The following is a 22,819-nucleotide window of genomic DNA, read 5'->3' as shown; positions in this document are numbered from 1 at the left end:
ATGGGCTACAGGGGAAGGTGGGCAGTGAGAGCGACCAGCTCATGTAGATTAACATGGAGATTTGAGGGTCAGCAAAATGAGAAAGAGCAGAGAGGGAGAGGGTTGCAGCTGATGGTTTCTCCATACATGAAGGCTAAGGGTGTTAGCGATGCCTGGAGGGTGAGAGGGAAGGGACACACGGATGAAAAGGGACACGGAGACAGCTACTGAGCTCGAGTACCTTGCCTATCGGCTACTGAGCTCGAGTACCTTGCCTATCTCTTCATTACACCTGAGAACATTCCTCACAGGCAAGAGATTTTTAATTCCTCCAAATTAAGGAACATTAAATTTCTAGACTACTTCTTTTGCTTAAGCGAAATGCTGGGACTCCTGTGAAGGAAAGACGGACTATAACCTACATTTGATCAGAGTCCATCAATATTTTAGAAGGTACATTTAACTCATGATGCAGCCATCATATTTTGGTTATAATTTGGGATAAAATATAATTTTAGGAGAAGCTTTCGTAATAATTATAAAATTCAAAATGCATATACCACTTATTCTAGTATTTATACTACTGAAACCATTACTTAAAAAAAAACAAAAAACAAAACTATGGCGTATGCCTTTAATCCCAGCACTTGGGAGGCAGAGGCATGTGAATCACTGAGTTTGAGGCCAGCCTGGTCTACACAGTGAGTCCAGGACAGCCAAGGCTACACAGAGAAACCCTGTCTCGAAAAACAAAAAGCAAAACAAAACAAAAATCAGAAACTAAAACCAAAACACTCACAAACCAAGTGACGGTCCTAACAGCAACACTTCTGGGTAGGGAAAGCTGGAGGACACCTCTCTTAGGTCACCATGAGGTAAAGGACATACACGCACCAGGAACTAGTGCCCGGCTCACAACAACTAACGCAAGACAGTTACACCTATGCAGCCCCTCCTCCTCCTCCCAGAAGGAAGCCATAAATACAGTTTTCAACTGGTTTCTATTTTTCCCTTAAAACTTCATTTCAAGTTGTATGTGCACACGTGTGTATGTGTGTTCACAAAGGAAGAACTATTTTATAGGGCACAGACAATGCTGTCTGCTGGGGGTGCTATGGTGGGCACTGGCTCTGGGAGCAGGGAGCCACTGAGGATTTATTTATCTTTTTGTCTACACATACTTCTCTAACTACTATGATTTTTTCCAAAATCCACTCTTAAGCGTTTCCTTTAGGCTTCATATCACTATCTTTTCAAGATAGTGTAGTCAGAGCAACTTTCTCCGGTGCACAAGGTACTTGTTATGTTGACCACCAGTAGACCATACTTTGTACCAACTGTTGACATTACAGTGCTCCATAAAGATGGGCTGCTAATAATCAAATGCCTCCCTAGGATGCTCCCACAGGCTGTTTGCTAACGCAAGTCCAATTACACTTGAATGTGTGTTGTGTTCAGACATGCTACCAACATACACAGGTCAGAATATGAGTCTCCACGTTTACTGTCAAATGAAAAAGGAACTTGTATGTAGACTTGTTTCGTAGTTTAACCAGGAGGCTGACATAGATTGATAAATAAAATGATTCAAAGTAGTATTTGAAGGCTAAATTAAGAAGGGTAGACAAGCAAGATGGATTTAGTCTCAGTTTTATAAGAAGAAACCATGATAAAAATACTGTATGAGAAAATTCCTTTTCGATAAATATAAAATTATTTTAAAAAAGAAATACAGTAGTATCAAATGCGCAGCTGGGAGTACCAAAAGGAGACGAGCCTTTCAAGTGCAGATCCTGGTTGTGGTCTGTGTTTCTGCAGATATGCCAGAGTTGAGAGGTCACATAGACCCTCTGTGACACGGCAGTGAATGCCTTGGGTACTGCAGCTACTGGGCTGGTATCTGGAGTACATACAAGAGCATTGGCCTACTTTGGGAACTGGCCCAGGGCCTGGGTTTGAAAAAGTCACTAAATGACTTCCTTTTCACTCAAGGTCAAGATCAGTACGACTTTCCCTGTGACCTGTTCCTTTTTGTAGTTTGCGCAGTAGAAGCTAGCCTGTGGGTGGTCAGTAAAACAAAAAGAAATGGGTGTCATGGGGTCTGGGGAAAGCAAAGACTACCTCTAACTCTCCTTTTCATCACTAGCTCTCTGCTTACTGTGTGGGAGGGGACTTAAGGTATTCAAGGACCATGGAGGACTGCCTGGGCAACCAGTTCTCTTTCTATGCCTGGAGGCTCCAGGGATTAAACCCAGGTAGTCAGGCTTGGTGGCAAGCACCTTCGGCTGCTGAGTCATTTTGCCAGTCCTTTGCTCTCTTCTCAAACTATCGTAAGGGTGTCCCAATGAGATGCCGTTGAATATCTTTTTACTATCGTCCTATATATCCATGCCATCATTTTTTTCTAGAGCTATCATACACGAGGATGAACATTTTAAGCATGAGGGAAAATGTGCTCCGCCACATTCAAACCAGGTGACACATACCAATGACACTCCGGCACTCTATGTGCTCAAGTTCAATATTCTGTCCCTATGCCACAACTTGCCGATTTAGAATGCCATCTCCTTTGGGGACATGCTTTGAGACAGGGCCGTGCTACATATACAAGCCAGGCTGGCCTCAACGCTGCAGTTCGGCTTCTGCCTTCCTAGAGCCCTGAGATCACAGCACTCACCGTCACACCGGGCTAGTGTGTTTCCTCCTTTAGTAGGAAACAGAGCCAGAGAAGCAGCAGTTCACACAGCTAAGCTAGGGAAGCAGGGCCTGGAAATCACTGTCTCTACTGCTGAGTACTTAGCAAAGACGTTAAAGGAAGAAACGTGTATTAGAACAGAAAGATAAAAGCAAACAGTTGGCTCAAGAAAATTTTCAGAACTACAATGTCCCTGGTAGGATATTAACGTTAAATACCCTGCAGCCACTTTGTGCATATGATTAATTTTATCATCAAGTCATATAAAAAAATGTATGAAACACGATGAAATGGAAAAGACCTGACAGTAGGACTGTTAACAACAGTGCCCACACTGCAGTCGGTAGTCACACAGGCCTCACCACATACACGTTACTGCCACTGTCCACTCGCAATGCTGAGCTAACATATACGGAATAACACAAATGAAATGTTGAATTCCTCAAGATATAACTCTTTTTCAAAAATATTTCAAAATACTAAGAAAAAGAAAAAAACTTTTAAGAAGGCAGGAAGTAAATTCACACACAAAAAAGAATAAGTATAATCAAAAAAATTTCTGTAAGCTGGGCGGTAGTGGCGCACGCCTTTAATCCCAGCACTCGGGAGGCAGAGGCAGGCGGATCTCTGTGAGTTCGAGACCAGCCTGGACTACAGAGTAAGTTCCAGGAGAGCCAGAGCTGTTACACAGAGAAAGCCTGTCTCAAAAAGCCAATTAAAAAATAAATAAAAAATAAAAATTTTTGTAGCTACTTGTAAGGTATTCACCTTTCTTTCAAAAGGGATGCAGATATGCTAAACCATGTCATCACGAGACTGGCTAAAATAATTAAGTCAAAATCATATACTGGCCCTGTTTATCTCATTAGAAGTTGGTTCTTCTCTTTAGAGAAGGTCACCCCAAAATCATGTTCAAGGCATTTTTCTCAAATTAAAAAAAAGGCTCAAAATTATACAGGAAAGTGCTGTCTTGTAAACAGATTTAATATGAACGCAGGTGAAACCACATGGTCAAATACCTGTGGAACAGTATTAATCTTACATTATGTCATGCCATTAATCTAACAGTTAAAGTTAAGCTGCCTCTTGTGAGGCCATGGCCTGTTTCCCACCCGTCTTGACCACTGTCACGCTAGAGTGGAACGCACGTTTCTAGGCTCAAATGCAATGAGAGACTGAGTAGCGAGAAAGCTGGAAGTGCACTCCACTCAGGTCCTCTGCTCTCAAGCAGCTCTTCTCAGACACAGGCTCTGAAAATCAGATTCCAAGCTAACCTGCACTGTCCATTATAGTTTCTTAAATGGTGCTGTTTCAATCTCAGAAATTCTGAAAGGAATGTCATGTGACCACATTTCTGCAAACAATCATAGTTTACATGACTGCATTAGGAACACTATCTCAACTTGGTAATAAACTTAAAAAAAAAAAAAAGGTTTAAAATAAGAAACTCCAGGAGCTATTAACCTTCACAGCAAGATAACTGCATTGAATATATAATTATTGATAGGCCCATCAGTTAAACTAAAATTTAAAGAACAATGTGTTATTTGAACTAAGGAAAAATAAAAGAGAAAAAAGAACTATCTTATTTGTCAACGTCCAATGAAAAGGTTAATAAGCTCTAAATCAGTGATTCTCCCCCTTCCTAATGCAGCAATCCTTTAATACGGTTCCTCATGTTGTGGTGACCCCCAAGCATAAAATCGTTTCATTGCTACTTTGTAACTGTACTTTTGTATGTTAGGAACTGTAAATATCTGATATGAGTCTCCAGGGGGCTGTGACCCACGTGCTGAGGGGCACTACCTGAAATGCTCTTGAGAAGTCTCTGGGATGACTGTGGGCTAGTGTGGATTATCCCAAGGCAGCAAGGGGTGCGTAAGATGACCGATCCTCTAGGGCAGAAGCCTACTTGACAACTCTTAAACGCACGTGCTTTCTGGAGGCTGACGGCACCTCTGCAGCACAGATGGTCATTCTCGCGATTTAACAGTGGCAGCCTCTTGCCAGTGAAATGCTCCACACACCTTATGATAGCTACTGAGACATAGCAGAGCCGACATGGGGAGCACCACGAGAAATCTGACTGCACATATGACTGCCTTGGACATAAAAACCACGTATCACACACAGTGCCAGGAGACTTCTGAAAACACATTCACAGCAGCGTTATTGTAAACAAGGCCCATCATCAGTAGGGCGGACAAATAAATACTGACATTCTCATAGCCAGAATACTCCAAAGCAATGCTACCACCAGCCATGCAGGGCTACAGACTTGCATGTGGGTCTCGTGTGATTTGGGGTATTATAAGCATGAAAGCAGGCACCAAATTTTAGAGTTATAAATGTCCCTAAATGATTTTGAAAATACCCTGTCAACCTCCACATGCACTCACACACACACACACACACACACACACAAACATGAAGCACATGCACTTTCACAGCATCACTGGCACATAAGCATAACCATTTTGAACAACTTACAGTGCTTGTTATTTTATACATCGTAACAGTATAAAATCTTATGGATTCATTGAAAAGAATATACTGAATTTTACTTATAAAATATTTAACTGAAAATAAGGCTGATAGTGATCTAAAATTATAAACTATATAGATATTTTTTGGGTTTGAGAGATGGCTTAACAACTCTTTAACAGACTAGGCTACAATCAAAAATATAAATATTTTTGTTGAAGCAATATTTATATATGAATCATAAAATTTCATTAAAATTAATTTTGCTTTTTATTTTGTACATTTTACACTAATATGTATATGTGGGTCACACTGTAATTCCCTGTATGAGACAGGGAAACATCCAATAAATGACAACAAATGAATTACAGGCACATGAAACATGGGTGTTTCTACTATTAAGACTTTAAGCAAGATGTATAGAACTCATACTGTATGATATATAGAGCTTAAAAAACAGATCAAGATAAACCAGCATTTAATGATGTAAAAATGCCTCTACTACCCAAGAAGAAATTACAACACAACTCAGGGGCACCCTGTAGGGGCGGGACATGGAGACCTCACACATGCTCAGAGCTGTCTGCTGCTTGGCCTAGGTGCTAGTTTGCTGTACTTGTTGTCAGTAGTCAGACTTCATATACAGAGTGACATCTCTTAGTTTTTAAATGACTTAACACTGCTTGCCATAAAGATTTCTACTTGCACTATGAAGTAACAACTTTAAAAACACTTACAAAACTATATTGTATTATATATTATATTATAAAATAGTAAAATAAATTTAATAATATTAGGTCCCTGGCCTGCTTAGCCAAGACCATGATATGATACTTTCCTCAATATATTTTTAATTACTTACAAAATCATTTCTAAAATTTAAAAAGCACAAAGTGAAGGCCGGCACAGCAGTGGATGAGCCATCTCCCCAGGCTAGCATTATTTACATTTTAGTAGTATATTGTATGGAAAAAGATGTTAGTGGATATATTTCTGAACTTTCCCATATATTCTTTTGAGTTAATTTAAAAGAAAACTGTTTTTTAGATATAAATATATATGTATATATATGTGTGTGTGTGCGTGTATCTCATAAACTCTAAATCAGCTGTAATATTTTTCTTAAGTTTATTTTCTTTTAAAGTATCACATAGAATTTTCCCTGCACTAGACAGTAAGTTTTATTTTAAATTTAATTTAAATTTTTGTTTTGTTTTTTTGAGACAGGGTTTCTCTGTGTAGCCTTGGCTGTCCTAGACTCACTTTGTGGACCAGGCTGGCCTCGAACTCACAGTGATCCACTTGCCTCTGCCTCCCAAGTGCTGGGATTAAAGGCGTGCGCCACCACACCCAGCCTAGAAAGTAAATTTTAAAAGTGAAAAAACTAAATATGTACATGCTCATTTGCTTAAAAGTATAAATTAAATGACAAGTGTTTTATATAACTAATAGCTAATACTAAATGAAATGTTACTAAACTAAATGAAGTGTAGAACAATTTGGCTTTAACAAGTGAGATTTTTCTGAGCACAGAAAGCTTGCTGCTGTCAGATGTGCTGTGGCACACGCAATCTCGGGGAGGTGGGAGGCAGGGGCAGGAGGCTAAGAAGGGACAATTTTGTGCTCAAGGCCAGTCTGAGCCATACCTAACGAGACCCCTTTCCTAAAAGACCCCTTTTCTCCAAAGGGCTTGCCTTCTAGCATAAAATACTTCAAAAGAAATGCTGTAGCATATAAAACTAAGTTAATCTCTCTCTATCAAAGAGTATTGCTGATAACCTACTTCTCACACTTAATTCATTTTATGCATAATTGAACTTATAAATGAAAAATACTCTGAGAAAAGTTCCGTCGTCGGCAGTACTCACCATGAACTTGGTTGATTTCTGAATTCTGGGACAGAATTTCGTCTGCGAGCTTTTGAGCAGTCGGCAAGACTTCTGTGTGGTGCACTGTGATCAAATACTGAACAAACTTCTGCAGCTGGTCTCTGTTCATCTGGAAGAGAGTCTCTGAAATGGGCAGGTGAAGCTTGACCTGATCTGGCTTGCGGATGCGATATAAAGACAGCGCCACAACATGGGCACAGTAAAATATGTCCTTGTTTCCACAGCTGCAGGTCACTGAGGTAATCTTGCAACGATCAAAGCTGATGGCCACGTTGCAAACGGTTTCTGGCTCCGATTGTGTTGCAGGTTCTGTCACTGTGCCACTCAAGTGGAAACCTAGGTGACAAGAAAGGGAGAGTTCAGCTTCTGTCCTCAGACGCTATGAAAAGTCCTAACTCTTGGAAACAGGTGGCTCTGGACAAATGATACTTGGTACCGCAAAATTAAGCCACTGACTGCAGTATGTCTTCAACACCTCCAGTGAGCGGTTACTTCACAGCATCACTTCTGTACTCATGTACTTGCGGGATGCGTGACTGACATCTAGAGCAGAGGAGCACTGTGGTGCCCCCCCCACCTTGTATGTTTAAAGTAACCTGGCTTATTTAGCTTTTTTTTCTCAGCCAAACTGCGCACTCCCCTTCACATTTGTTCTGGGCTGCCATGAAGCTAGCAATCAACACTGTAAAGGCAAGGGAAGACTTGGACCAGAGAAACTTCTTAATACAATATGTTTCTGCAATACATAGATGTTTATAAATTTATGTATTTGTATGATATATTAACATATATATGACAATGCCCCCAAACTGCAGTATCAAAGCAGCTATAGGGAGAGCTGTAAACCCTACAGCTGTTCATGCATTTCACACTGAGTAAATCACATGGTTACACTCTTAACCTTGAATAGAGGAAAGCTTAAATACAGGGTTAAATACACACATAACCCCCACAATGTGGTATCACCAATAAGAATAGGGCATTGGAGGCAACGGACGTTCAACTTAGAAATAGACAGGAACCTTCCATAGGTTCCATCATCAATGGCCAGCTGGGCGCTGCTTACAAAGAGCCAGAATCACAATGCTTGCCCCACAAGGAGGCCATTTGCTCTTGGAGAGTTCTAGCTAAGCCAACTGCAAATGTCTTCAACGACCACTGTGTCCCAATCAGTTGTGGCCTACGTGGCCAGCAAGCAACCCTGGACTTTCCCCTTAAATGCACAGGAAAGCTACCCTGAAGTTTGGCGGGCTGAGGAGAGGCAAGGGGTAAACATCCATTCCGCCAGCCACACTCACTGGTGAAGGATAAGCCCTATGGCGAGGAGACGCCTTCAGCAGCATCAAGGGCTCACATTTACCACATGACTTCAAATGCCTGACAGAAACTTGAGCGCTGAATAATGAAGCCCTCAGCATTCTCTTGGCCTTCTGCTATTTATGCTACTTCAAAAAAAAAAATTATCAGGCTGGGACTGAGTTCCCCTTCACAAACCACGTGAAAACTGGAGAAAACCCTCAAGCATGTGGCTTGAGAGTGACTGGCGGACAATAGCAAGAATCCCTACGTATGGTGTGGGACCCCACTTGAGTTACCTAGGCCACTCTTCCAAAGAACACAGACCTGCTAGAGTGAGGTAATTTCATCTTGACAAGATAAATGTATTGTAATGATTTTTAACCAAATAAATCACTCTAAAAAGGGTATTCCATAAACACAAACTATTGTTTCACAATAGAAAAATTTGAAAGCTGCCATGTAACAGATATTTGGGTTTTTCTCCCATAAATATAATCCACTTAAAAACAGACATTTTAGTTTCCTTTGTCCTTCTGATCAAGAGTTCTCTAGGAAAAGAAGAGAAAGTGTACAGAGAAAATAGTCTCTTCATTCTTAAGTTTTACCCATTAAAAAAATACATAAACACCCGAGGAAAATGTAAAAATGAAAAAATAAGGGCAATCTTGCCTTAGTCAGTACATATCAGATATACTATATATAGTAATAAAAATGCATGGAATAGGCAAAATGCGACAAAAACGTCTGAATCAGAACAAAGGCCCCAACCATATTATATACATTTAGTTCAAGGAAGATTGTTTCCACATGTCACATATTCACATGTATGGATGCCATATACCATAGCATGTAGAGTTGATTGATTTATAAAATGAACATCTTCCCACTTAACACAGCCACCTTTCCCCTTGTCCACCACAGTCCCCTTGCCCCTCCATAAAAATGTACTGGAGAATTCTAAACATAGACAAAGCCCGTAACTGAGGACTCAAAAGGGGGAGGCTGGGTAGTAAACAGTTTACAATATAGCCTGGGAGGGTAGCACATTCCTACCATGTGCTAGGCCCTTGGGAGATCAGTCTTCATCATCACGTGTGAGGTGTACACACACACACACACACACACACACACACACACACACACACACACACACTCTCCATGTGTAATCATCAGCGTAATCAAGAATCAAGAAGGTGATAAGGGAACAGGCTCTCTAAATAGCACTAATGATTATTAAAAGAAAGAGATCCTTAGGAAAACTGACGAGGCACTACAACAGCTAGTGCAGAAATGATCTTTTTCATGTAAGCTACATAGTACAAGTCAGAAAGCGGTGAATCCTCATATAGTATTGTTAATGCTAGCAGGGAATTTCCATGTATTATTCAACTGCTACAGTAAACATTGATTATTCTTCAATTCAGATTTTTAAATTAAACTTTAAAATTTTTGACCTCAAAAAACAACTTAATCTAAAAGATATGAGGTCACAAAACACAAAATAAGTCACAAAACTTTATTAATCTGAGCTCATCAAAGATTACGGTATTTCATTTTTCCCCCTAATTCTAGTATCTTTCAAGTGCCCAAATTCCTTTAAAAATTCCAGCCTTCTCTAATGGAAATCTTGCTAAATAAAAGGTAATGTCTCCTGTTGTCTGGCAGGTGCCTTGCCACCCTACCCTGCTGACTACAGAACAGTGACTCGCTCCCTGAGTGAGCTCCTCCTGCTGCTCTCTCCAGCACATCTACCAGGACACCTCTTCACACAGCTCATCTGTCAGGTCAGCCACACTGCTCCATGTGATGCTGAAGCAGTTAGTTAGCTCACGGAGGCCAATCTGATGGGTGTGGGGCAATTTTCCCTTCACCTTCAGGTGAGGGTTACAAAGTGCACTCAAATACAAGGAAATGACACATTCATATATAAAAGGCAGCTCTGTATAACTTCCTAAGGCCATGGGGTACCAGGTCAGTATGAAGAAAATTCCACACGCCGACTTCAGGATTTTATAATGGTGTTTTGGCCTCTTTGAGGAACTTTTGAAATTCTATCCTAAAATCCTAAAATCACACCGATGCACACAAAAGAAGAGGCAGGAAACCACATGTCCCTCCACCACATCACGAGGGCTGGGAAGACCTCCTGCTTCACCTGCTTCACACTCTGTCCTCCTGCTGTGGTGATCACTGAAGGTGCTGAGTGAGCTGAAACAGGACCACTTCCTAAGTTCGCATGTCCTTTCTGGAGCTCTGACCAACCGTGATGATGCACAGAGCACAGAAAGGGCTAAGCCTGGACTATCTGGTAAAATATTTAAACGTGAAGAAATCACTCTAAGCCTTCTTCTAAAATGCATTCAGGCCTGAGTGTGGTGGTGCATCCCTTTAATCCCAACTCTGCTCTCAGGAAGCAGAAGCAGACCAATGTTTGTAAGTTCAAGGCCAGCCTGGAGGCCAGAGAGGTCCAGGCCAAAGTGAGAGCCTGTCTCAAAAACAAAGAAACAAAGTTTGTTTGAGAGCCTCCAGGTCAGATGGCAGACTACACGGGCTAAGGAGGAGTCAGTAGAAGCACTGGCTCTATGCAAAGGGACCAGGAAGGCTTCAGAAAGTCACAAAGGTGAAGATTCTTCATGTGGCGCAGGGATCTGCAGTGGGGGGGGGGGGGGGGGGGGGGGCAGAAACCTTATTTGAACGGCAAACCAGGCAGCAGTAGAGAAAAGAGACTGGTGGGCCTAGCTTAAGGACAAACCCTTGGATCACATGAGACTCAAATTCAGTGAGACAGCAATTCCTCCAGCAGTAGTAGAATCCCAATTTGTTGTTGTTTTTGTTGTTGCTATTTTTTCAAGACAGGGTTTCTCTGTGTAGCCTTGGCTGCCCTGGACTCACTTTGTAGACCAGGCTGGCCTCAAACTTACAGAGATCTGCCTGTCTTTGCTTCCTGAGTGCTGGGATCACCACCGCCCGGCCAATTTGTCATTGTATATGACATGGGGTAGTAGGCACTATTTTGAGAAACAACAGACTGTTTAAAACTGAGCTACCCTTAAGACCTAATGACAGGGAAGAATCACATCATAGAGCCTGACTTTAGCCTTTCATAGTCCAAAGCAAGGCGCAGCTCTGTGAGGCAGTGGTGGAGAGCAAGAGAGCTGCACTCTTTGACAGGCCAAAAAACGCAGGCACCAGAGGCATGGCTCAAACAGAGAAGTACACCAGGTCAACACGCACACCCTCAAATGACAGGAAGCCAAGCTTATCAACTGAGAAACTTCGGAGGAGCCTGCAGTAAGTGGTAAGTGGACAGACCAACCTCTGGAGTTTGTTATCTTTTCAGTAGGTTAGAATCCCGGAACTCCAGCCAGGCAGATCTCTGTGAGTTCAAAACCAGCCTAATCTTACAAAGTAAATCCAGGACAGCCAAGACTACACAGAGAAACCCTGTCTCGAAAAACCAAACACACACACACACACACACTCTCCCAGATCTCTGAATTTTGTGGACTACTTGACATCCACAGCTCCATCATTCCGGGGGGGGGGGGGGGCAGCCAAGGGCCTTTGCCCCTACAGAACTCAGCACTGCCATTGCGTCCGTTGATTGTAAAACACTCAGGAAATACCCCAGACAGAGCATTAGTCACTCTAGGGTGCAGATCTAGGGAGAAAACTTCTAGGAATGAAAAAAAAAAATTCTTCAAATTAAATAGTAGAAAACACAATGGAAAACGTCATCAAAATACTGAAACAAGCAGACAAGAGATCACGGAGGAAGAACAAGACGGACAACACACTACAGTCAAACAGCAAGAGTGGAAAAGAAAAACTAACTAGCATAGCCACAATGGGTGGGTGGGGGAACATGCCTGGTCCACACTTGAAAAAGCCAAGTGGAACAGCAAAGACCCTTCACAGGCAAGCAAACGAACAAAACACAAACATAAAAGAAGACAGCACCGGCAGCTGGCAGGAATGTCCTCCATGCTCTCTGCAGCAGCAGAAAGCAAGGAAAGACAAGAGCTGCTCAGGCCCAGACTCCTCTTCAGGCTGCAGACACCTCCTCATGCAGCCCACATCTAGCAAATGGACCCCTTACACCACACACACAGCACACTGAGCCCTCACACCGCACACACAGCACACTGAGCCCTCACACCGCACACACAGCACACTGAGCCCTCACACCGCACACACAGCACACTGAGCCCTCACACCACACACACAGCACACTGAGCCCTCACACCGCACACACAGCACAGCGAGCCCTCACACTGCACACACAGCACACTGAGCCCTCACACCGCACACACAGCACACTGAGCCCTCACACCACGCACACAGCACACTGAGCCCTCACACCGCACACACAGCACACTGAGCCCTCACACTGCACACACAGCACACTGAGCCCCTCACACCGCACACACAGCACACTGAGCCCTCACACCACGCACACAGCACACTGAGCCCTCACACCGCACACACAGCACACTGAGCCCTCACACTGCACACACAGCACACTGAGCCCTCACACTGCACACACAGCACAGTGAGTCCTCACACCGCACACACAGCACACTGAGCCCTCACACCACACACACAGCACACTGAGCCCTCACACCGCACACACAGCACACTGAGCCCTCACACTGCACACACAGCACACTGAGCCCTCACACCACACACACAGCACACTGAGCCCTCACACCACACACACAGCACACTGAGCCCTCACACCGCACACACAGCACACTGAGCCCTCACACTGCACACACAGCACACTGAGCCCTCACACCGCACACACAGCACACTGAGCCCTCACACCACGCACACAGCACACTGAGCCCTCACACCGCACACACAGCACACTGAGCCCTCACACTGCACACACAGCACACTGAGCCCTCACACCGCACACACAGCACACTGAGCCCTCACACCACGCACACAGCACACTGAGCCCTCACACCGCACACACAGCACACTGAGCCCTCACACTGCACACACAGCACACTGAGCCCTCACACTGCACACACAGCACAGTGAGTCCTCACACCGCACACACAGCACAGTGAGTCCTCACACCGCACACACAGCACACTGAGCCCTCACACCGCACACACAGCACACTGAGCCCTCACACCGCACACACAGCACACTGAGCCCTCACACTGCACACACAGCACACTGAGCCCTCACACCGCACACACAGCACACTGAGCCCTCACACCACGCACACAGCACACTGAGCCCTCACACCACGCACACAGCACACTGAGCCCTCACACCGCACACACAGCACACTGAGCCCTCACACTGCACACACAGCACACTGAGCCCTTACACCACACACACAGCACACTGAGCCCTCACACCACGCACACAGCACACTGAGCCCTCACACCGCACACACAGCACACTGAGCCCTCACACCACGCACACAGCACAGCGAGCCCTCACACCGCACACACAGCACACTGAGCCCTCACACCGCACACACAGCACACTGAGCCCTCACACTGCACACACAGCACACTGAGCCCTCACACCACGCACACAGCACACTGAGCCCTCACACCGCACACACAGCACACTGAGCCCTCACACTGCACACACAGCACACTGAGCCCTCACACCGCACACACAGCACACTGAGCCCTCACACCGCACACACAGCACACTGAGCCCTCACACCGCACACACAGCACACTGAGCCCTCACACCGCACACACAGCACACTGAGCCCTCACACCGCACACACAGCACACTGAGCCCTCACACTGCACACACAGCACACTGAGCCCTCACACCACGCACACAGCACACTGAGCCCTCACACCGCACACACAGCACACTGAGCCCTCACACCGCACACACAGCACACTGAGCCCTCACACCGCACACACAGCACAGCGAGCCCTCACACCGCGCACACAGCACACTGAGCCCTCACACCACGCACACAGCACACTGAGCCCTCACACCACACACACAGCACACTGAGCCCTCACACCACACACACAGCACACTGAGCCCTCACACCGCACACACAGCACACTGAGCCCTCACACCGCACACACAGCACACTGAGCCCTCACACCGCACACACAGCACACTGAGCCCTCACACCGCACACACAGCACAGCGAGCCCTCACACTGCACACACAGCACAGTGAGCCCTCACACTGCACACACAGCACAGTGAGTCCTCACACCGCACACACAGCACACTGAGCCCTCACACTGCACACACAGCACAGTGAGCCCTCACACCGCACACACAGCACACTGAGCCCTCACACCGCACACAGCACAGCGAGCCCTCACACTGCACATGCATGTGCAGCTCTAATTTTCAAGGAAAGAAACTACACCAACACTTCCTCTTTTTTCTTTTTATTGCACTTTTAGTATTATTTTCACTTCACTGTATTTTAAACATGCAACGTTTAAAGAAGATTTTATTCATATTTTTATTTCCCTTCATCAGTTCATCTAACTATGTGTTCTTTTCAGTACTGCAATCTTTTTCCCTCTCTTTTGCCCACTCTGTTTCCTTTCGGTGTTCTTTCTAATAATTTTTTGTTGGTTGGGTAGTTGTTGTGAGCTTTGTTTTGTTTTGTTTTTTTGTTTTGAGACAGGTGTCTCTGTGTAGCCTTGGCTGATCTGGAACTCACTCTGTAGATCAGGCTGGCCTCAAATTCAGAGATCTGCCTGCCTCTGCCTCTTGAGTGCTAAGATCAAAGGCGTGTGCCACCACCACCCGGCTCTAATAGTATCTTTACTTCAGCTGAAGAATTGAGGTCATACTACTGTATGGTACTAGAAAAAGGTGCGCAGACAAATGGAATAGAAGATCTAGAAATAAGCTTACACGGCCACTTGGGTAAGTGTGAAAAATAAACATCAGATAAAAAAGAAAGCCTCTTTAATAAACAGCAAGAATGAAGCTACTTCCATTTCTCTGACCATCAGTGTAACATGGATCGAAGGCATTCCTCACACGAACTCCATCACATCAAGGACCCCAATGCCTCACGAGCATGAGAACACAAAGCCTTCCTTCCCTGGGTCAGGCTCAGAGGGAGGCCAAAGCCCTCTTCGGGTCCAAGTACAATATTAAAAAGATTGACCTTTACCTAAGCCAGTGATGGAGAAAATATCAAGCCCAGTTTCCTCCTTCTGCTGAGTACTCCTGAAACTGCTTTCCTCCAGAGACCTCCTCCTGACATTACTTTACCTAAGCCACCTTCTGCAGCCGATACAGTAAGCCCACCTCCCTGTGCAGCAGTACACCAGCAGTACACGGGCTTACTTCTGGACTGCTGGTGCATTTCTGTCAGAGGGCGCCTCCCATCCAGTGTCAGCTTTTCTCTACACATGTCTGTGTGTCTGTCCTTCATTCTCTCTTCACTCTACATACGTCCTGGGGTCAAGTCCAAAATCATAGGAATCAAGGGCGACCTTAACTGCTAGACCTAAAACTCTGCAAGTGCTAGAGGAAAACGCTTCAAGACAGGCACAGACTTTAATGAATGACAAGAAATAACTGCAGGGACTAACAAATGGGATTCTAGGAAACTAAAGGGGTTCTACACAGCAGAGGATGTGACCACCAGGGAGAAGAAACAGCTTGTGGAATAGGGAAGCTTCTCTGTCCTGAGACAGTGGATTAACAGCTAGGATACTTACAGACCCACAGAAACTAAACAACAAAAACACAACTAATAATGGGCTAATGAACTGAAATGACAGCTCTCAAAAAAAAAAAAAAAAAACCAGGAATATTAATGATAATAACTGAACAAGTGTTCAACACCATTAACCGCCAGAGAAACATGATTAGAGAAAAAGCTTTACATATCTATCTTATCCCAGTCAGAATTGCTGTCATCAAGGGAACACATGACAACCAATGCTGGCACAGAGAGGGATAAAAGCGTCTTTGTACATTGCTGGTAGGAAGGTAGATTGGCACAGCCATCACAGAAGACGATATGGAGGTTCCTCAAAAGAGAAAAGTGAGCTACCATATGACCCAGCTAGACTACTACTGGGATCACACCCAAAGTCAACACAGCACAACAGACACACACTCGTGTTTATTTCTATGATATTCACAACAAAAACAACAAAAAGAACCAGCCTCAAGCCCATCAATAGGTGAATGACAAAAGAAAAAGTGTATACATACAGAATGAAATTTTATTTGGCCATTAAAAAGTACAATAAAATCAGCTGGGCAGTGATGGGGCACACCTTTAATCCCATCACTTGGGAGGTAGAGGCAAGTGGATCTCTGAGTTTGAGGCCAGCCTGGTCTACCTAGTAAACTCCAGGACAGCGAGGGTTAAACAGAGAACCGCTATCTTGAAAAAACAACAAACAAACAAATAAAGACATTTGGAGGAAAATGGATGGATAGAACTGGAGATCATTGTTAAATGAAGTAAAAGCTTCAAAAAGAAATATGCTGTGTTTTAGCTCAAAAATACAGAATTGTGTGTGTGCGTGTGTAAGCAATATTAAGGGAGGAAAACGGGGAAAGTGACTGTAACAGGAGAGATAATGATAAGAGCATACAAGGGACACTTCTTCTGGGGACAGATGGAGGCCAGCAGGAAGAGGTGGAAGGATGGCTGTGGACGAAATGGTTAAGAACGAAATATAATGATATATATGTGCATTGAAAAAAAATACTTTAAAATGGTTGACTCTGTAAGATGTAATATAGTAGGAAGTTAGTCAGGAAGAGGGACAGTCAGAGAGCAAACTCTTTGCTTATCACAGCAACACCTTAGTCTCCACAGTTTTAACCTCTGTGAACAGAAGGAAAACTGGGTAAAAGCAGTGTAGTGCTGTGGAGGCCTCTGAATACAGACTTTGGCTTCTTAAATGCTCTGTGTGTTATTCAGCCCTTTTGAGTCTCTATTTGTGCAAGTACGGGGCTAGAAACATGTTGCAAGGTTGCTTGGGGGATTAAAATGAAATGACATGTGTAAAGCACCTGGCACATAGTAAAAGTGCTCATTAAATTTTATTTCCCTTTCCTTCCATTCCCAGCTGGAGAAGCAGAGGGGCGTGGTGCTTTCCCTTCATCCAGAACACTTTCTTTTTCTAAGCTACTGGAATCTTGGGGGAGGAGGTTACTCTCACGGGTGGCTTGGAAAATAACGAGAAACCACAAACGTTGTTTGATGCAAGTGGCTAGGGGGACACTAGAAGAATCATTGTTATTTGAGAACAAAACTGAAAAACGTAAGTCACTTGTATCTCATCCCAGCTCTTCCCTATTTTCCTATTAGCAGTGTGTTAATTTCATATGCAGAGAAACAAAAACCATGGAGAACAATTTTTAAAGTAACGGTAAGTTTTAAAATGTTATAATACAGTGACTTTTAAAATGGGAATACTAACTCCTCCTCCTCCTCTCACCCCCGAATCATCAAGTGCCTTTCAGAGCAACCACGATAATGAACTCTTTCATAACTATACCTCGACACCAGTGACCTTTTACGCGTTCTCTCCTGAATGCATATTCAGTTTCAAGAGGCTGACACGATGTGGGCTACTGTAACAGAGACAGATAAATAAGAGATGGATACTCCTAAGAGTAAACATTAAAGAAATTTGCAGCAACACAGATAATGTCACTCATTTCAGTTAAATATTTTTATTGCAAATTACGAGAGTATTTTTAAACAGATTTTATTTCTGTTAACATATACTTACTATTATTGAATAAACATGTATTGTACTTGCTTATAGGGTTAAACTTGAAACAGTGTCTATCATTAGGATAAAACACCATGACCAAAACAACTTGAGAAGGAAACGGCTTATTTCATCTTCATCTTACCAACTCTTAGATCAAGCTCTATCACTGAGGGAAGGCAGGGCCAGAACTCAAGGCTGGAGCTGGAGGCAGGAACTGAAGCAGTGACCACAGAACACTTGCCTACTGGCTTGCTTCTTATGGTTTGTTCAGTTTGTTTTCTTACACACAGTATATGACCACCTGCCCATGGGGTGGTACCACCTTTGCTGGGCAGGACCTTTCCAAATCAATCATTAACCAAGAAAATGCCCCACAGGGCTAGCCATGGGCCATCTTATTGAGGCTTTTCTCCACTGAAGTACCCTCGTCTCACATGACCCTAGCTTCTATTAAGTTGGCAAAACAAACATTGAACACAAAATAACTGCCCATAGTTATAATGCCCATAAGCAAAAGCACCTAGGAATTTCCCATAAGAGACCCAAAGGTTTTAGAACTGACATAATGCTCTGTAGAAACAGTTCAACTGTTCTTTGCATAACATTATTTGTATTTGTATTCATTTTTTTCCAAGATTATTTTCATTGATGAGTATGTGTCTGTGTGAGTGTGTACCTTGTGTGTCAGCGGTGCCCATGGGGCCAGAGAGACCACGAGATCACCTGGAATTGGAGTTGCAGCTCCAGGAACTGACCTCAGATCCTATGGAAAAGCAGCAAGTGACTTACTTACTGAGCCACTTAAGATTTTAAAGTGACAGGCCAACAGTATACTCAGCAGAGAAATGGGGAGAAGACAGATTTTTCACACATGAACACATTAAAGTCGCCTATATTAAGTCTTAACAAAGATGAAGTTTCTGTAAAAGAAAACTTTAATTCTTCACTGACAAAAATTTAACTTTTCTTGAGAAGTGATTGTTTTCATGAGTAAGGATAAGTATTAAGTTAGGTTTTAAATGGGACAGAGGCATCATGAAAAGACAGCAGTTTGAGAACACACCAGCAAGTTCTAAAAGGTGGCCCTTTTGAGCATCTCAGTGTATGTGCTCAGCTAACTGAAAAACGGTTACAAACTTGAAGCATTAGAACATTTCTAAGCTAGAATGAGCTGGCAGACATGAAATAAACACACAGGCCTGAGCCATTCCTGTCACAGCACATTCTTCTCAGGAAAATGCGAGGCCTGTGCATGAAGTGCTCAAGTGACACGGTGTTTGTCGGAGAAGTGAACAGAAGCCCTGGTGCAGTAGTTACACAAATACATCTTTCACCCTCTTCCTAAATAAGGAGAACCCCGGGGAAATGAAAGGCAGGAAACAAGGCACTGTGATGTTATGGCTGAAAGGGTGGCCAGGGTTGGGAGAGGGGTTTTTCTGTCTTCTTAAAAGCTAGGTCCAAGAGTATTGGTGTGTAATGCTCTCACAACAGCGTGTCTATTTGTTACACTAGCCTGGTAAATGTGTCATAACCAGTATTGATTTATGACTGGTAAACAGGATGAGGTAATCCTCATCCCCACATCTAACAGTAAAGCTTTCCTACTCAAAACTATTGCACACGATCCAATAACCTACACTGCAACCATCAGCGCAAACACAAAATGTTTCTGTTCAAATCATGTGCACTCCCCAGATCAGCAGCAAAGACACTATGGGGCCCAAGATGGAGACAATAAATGCAAGTTTAAAGCCAACTTATCTAAAATATCATATTCCTTCTTTAACCACATAATTTTCTCAAAGGGAAATCCTAAATGAAAGAGACCGCATCCTGTGAGCTGCCTAATTAAATCCTCTAGCCCTAATTTCTAATACTAAGCTTAAACAGCTTATAGAAAGACATTAGGAGACCTTGCTGGTAATAGCTAATGAAGTAGTTTCCATCTTTTTGAAAAATAATTTTTTAAAGGAAAAGCTTTATTTTAGGTCCAAGTCAAAAATGATTATTTGAAACAGACTCACTTGTACACCTCATTAATATTTTAGAAAGACAATGGCAAATTAATGCAAAGGCCAGACTGTGAAGCACAGCACACAATATAAACAACATAAAAATTTACGGAGCATGCCCTGGACTGCCTTAACCAAGAGTTCCCAGCAGCATTCTGCGCATTATTGGTTTTGTTTCCTCATTAATGTGAATTCTTCCCCCATTTCATACAAAGATCCAGTTAATCAGAATGCCGGCGTTAGCCAGGAGTGACTTTTTTTCTTTAAGAGGGAAAAAAAAAAGAAAAAACCTACCAACTTGGCTCTTTGTAATGGGCACTGAGAGGAGGCAGGAATTGAACACAGTAATGCAAAAGCCAAACTGAGAAGCCAGGTTGGCCTGCCCTGAAGTTCGGAGGCTACCTCTTACCAAGTGCTTTTTCAGGGGTGCATCTGAGGGGCAACAATCACTGCTCAGCCAGGGAAGTGGGCGGCAGGAGCGGGCTCTGATGAAGAAGTGGGAGCCAGGACTTCTCCTCTGCGAGGTGCTTAGCGATGGAAATGTAATCTTTCCTGATGCCAGCTGGTCTAATACAAGCAAAGCCCTTTGGCCTTTTGCCCTTCTACACGGGCAGCCAGGCCGCCCTGCCTAAGTCCCAGCACACCTGCAGAGGCCTCCCAGCCCTCATACCTCTCATTACCCAGGCCTTCCTGCCCCCCTCAGGCCTCTCTCCTGGATCTCCAACTTCCGAAGTGCAGATGAGGTTTATTAGTGTCTTTGTTGCCCAAACAGCACATCTGCACACCTTTGTCCTGCCCCCCAGGACCCAGAGGCTAACCAAGGAGGTCACAGAAGTCCCTAACCTGTGAGTTTCTTCTTTTGCTTGCTGCTCTCAGAAATGCTTGGCTGTTTCCTTAGGCAGCAGTGGTAGAGGGGCAGACAGTCCTGTCTGCCAAGCACGGGGAGAATGCGGGCTCAAAGCTGGGAGGAGAGGCTGCAAGCCAAACTCACTTGCCAAAGTTCTGGCCTAACTTCAACCTCAGCACCAGGCCCATGGTTTGGACCTAACCCAGGCTCTGACCCTATCTATCAGTTTCATAATCAGAATAAAATGCAAGCATATGATTCCTTTTTAGATGAGCTACTTGAAAACTCTGAGGCACAGTGGATTAGCATACTTTACATAGGTGGTTCTCAACCTGTGGATCCAGAGAACCTTGGGGGTCAAATGACCCTTTTGCAGGGGTCACATATCAGCTATCTTACATAGCAGAGATTTACTTTATGACTCGTAACAGTACCAAAATTACAGTTGTGAAGTAGTAATGAAAATAATTTTATGGCTGGGAGTCACCACTACCCGAGGAACTGTTTTACAGGATCAGAGCATTAGGAAGGCTGAGAATCACTGCTTTAGATGAAGCAGGACTCTTAAAGATGAAAAGAAAACAGGAGTTTCTGTAATCCAAATGACGAGCTTCCACAAATACGACCGTTCTACCCCAACAGATGATCTTAAAAGCTGAGAGGAGACTCACAGCTGCAGATCCTTACATATTACTAAGATGTAGGATTCCTGGAAACCATGTCATGTTGTCATTTCTATAGTCCAAGAACCCAGCATAGCTCTTGGAACAGGACAGGCCTGAGACAAAACATCAAATAAAAGAACTTATGGGGGTCTTCCAAGCACTGCCTGCCTCACCTCACGTAAGTTACCATAAACCTGAATGCGTTTGTTGTCCTTCAGCCAGAGGCAGTTTAACTTGACTGAAGACTACTTTAAGATGCCAGCCCTTTCTTGCATCCAAATTCAACCTGATGCATGGACATAGTAGATGGCTGTGGCACCTACATCATAGGGTCCTGACAGAGAAGTTACTGCTTAGCAGAGTCTGCAAGATGAGAGAGCCCCAAAGCATTCTTGGCATGTGAAACGCAGACTGGTGTTCCTCTACTGCAATGCATGTGGATCCTGTGGAGAGGGACGATAGCAAAGGTGACCACGCCCACACAGAGTCTCTCTCATCCACACCCAGTGACGCTCACTGCTCCTGGGTTCGGAACCAGAACCACTGACCTGGATGATTCTAATTACAGCCCAAACAAGGCTCTTCTCTTCAAAACACTGGAGTAGACAGAGCAAATGGGACAAAAGAATACGTAAGTCTTTTAACAAAGACTTTGTAGGGGGCTGGGCATGTAGCTCAGTGGTAAAGCACACAGCTAGCACACAAAAAGTCACTGAGGTAACGTTCAGCACCAAAAAGTATTTTAAAAATTATACACAACCAAATGTTTCCACTTTGTCAGGCATGGAATAATAAGGAGGGAAGAAATAGTATTTTCTAGTAAAACATATTATCAGTATAATCAAATACTTATTGTCTTACTACCTTAAACAAGACTTTCATTAAATATAAATCAAAATATAAAAAAATTAAACCATTATTAACCGGAGTCTGTACTTTTACAAAGAGATTGTTTTACAATGCCCATGGGATGCCCCATGATTGGAGGGGCTTTATATATTAGAAACAATTCAATTAATGAAAAAATACCAGCAACTCCTGGTAACACATTTTTTTGCCTAAGGCCAAGTCTCCACCACCTGAGAAAGGCAGAGATAGGGCTGTGTGACAGCGAGGGCAGTGCTGCATTTTAGAAGAAACAGAGCCTCTAAACATGACCAGCAATCCTTTGAGCTCTGGCGACTCACCTCAGGGACCTTAGCAAAGTCACTTGGCTGTCGCAGCTTTC

At 43.8% G+C, this 22,819-nt stretch overlaps 1 protein-coding gene across 1 annotated transcript in view; it reads right to left on the bottom strand.

The window, feature by feature from the left end:
• Zswim6 (zinc finger SWIM-type containing 6) overlaps window positions 1–22,819 on the bottom strand; it is a 171,101-nt gene that overhangs the window by 57,555 nt on the left and 90,727 nt on the right. The window contains exon 2 of the mRNA XM_051172422.1: window positions 7,027–7,383. Coding sequence (XP_051028379.1) covers window positions 7,027–7,383 — 357 coding nt within the window. The remainder of the gene's footprint in view (window positions 1–7,026; window positions 7,384–22,819) is intronic.

Source organism: Acomys russatus, chromosome 30 (assembly GCF_903995435.1).
Source record: "Acomys russatus chromosome 30, mAcoRus1.1, whole genome shotgun sequence".
Taxonomy (NCBI): domain Eukaryota; kingdom Metazoa; phylum Chordata; class Mammalia; order Rodentia; family Muridae; genus Acomys; species Acomys russatus.
This window is presented reverse-complemented; position numbering and strand designations above follow the sequence as displayed.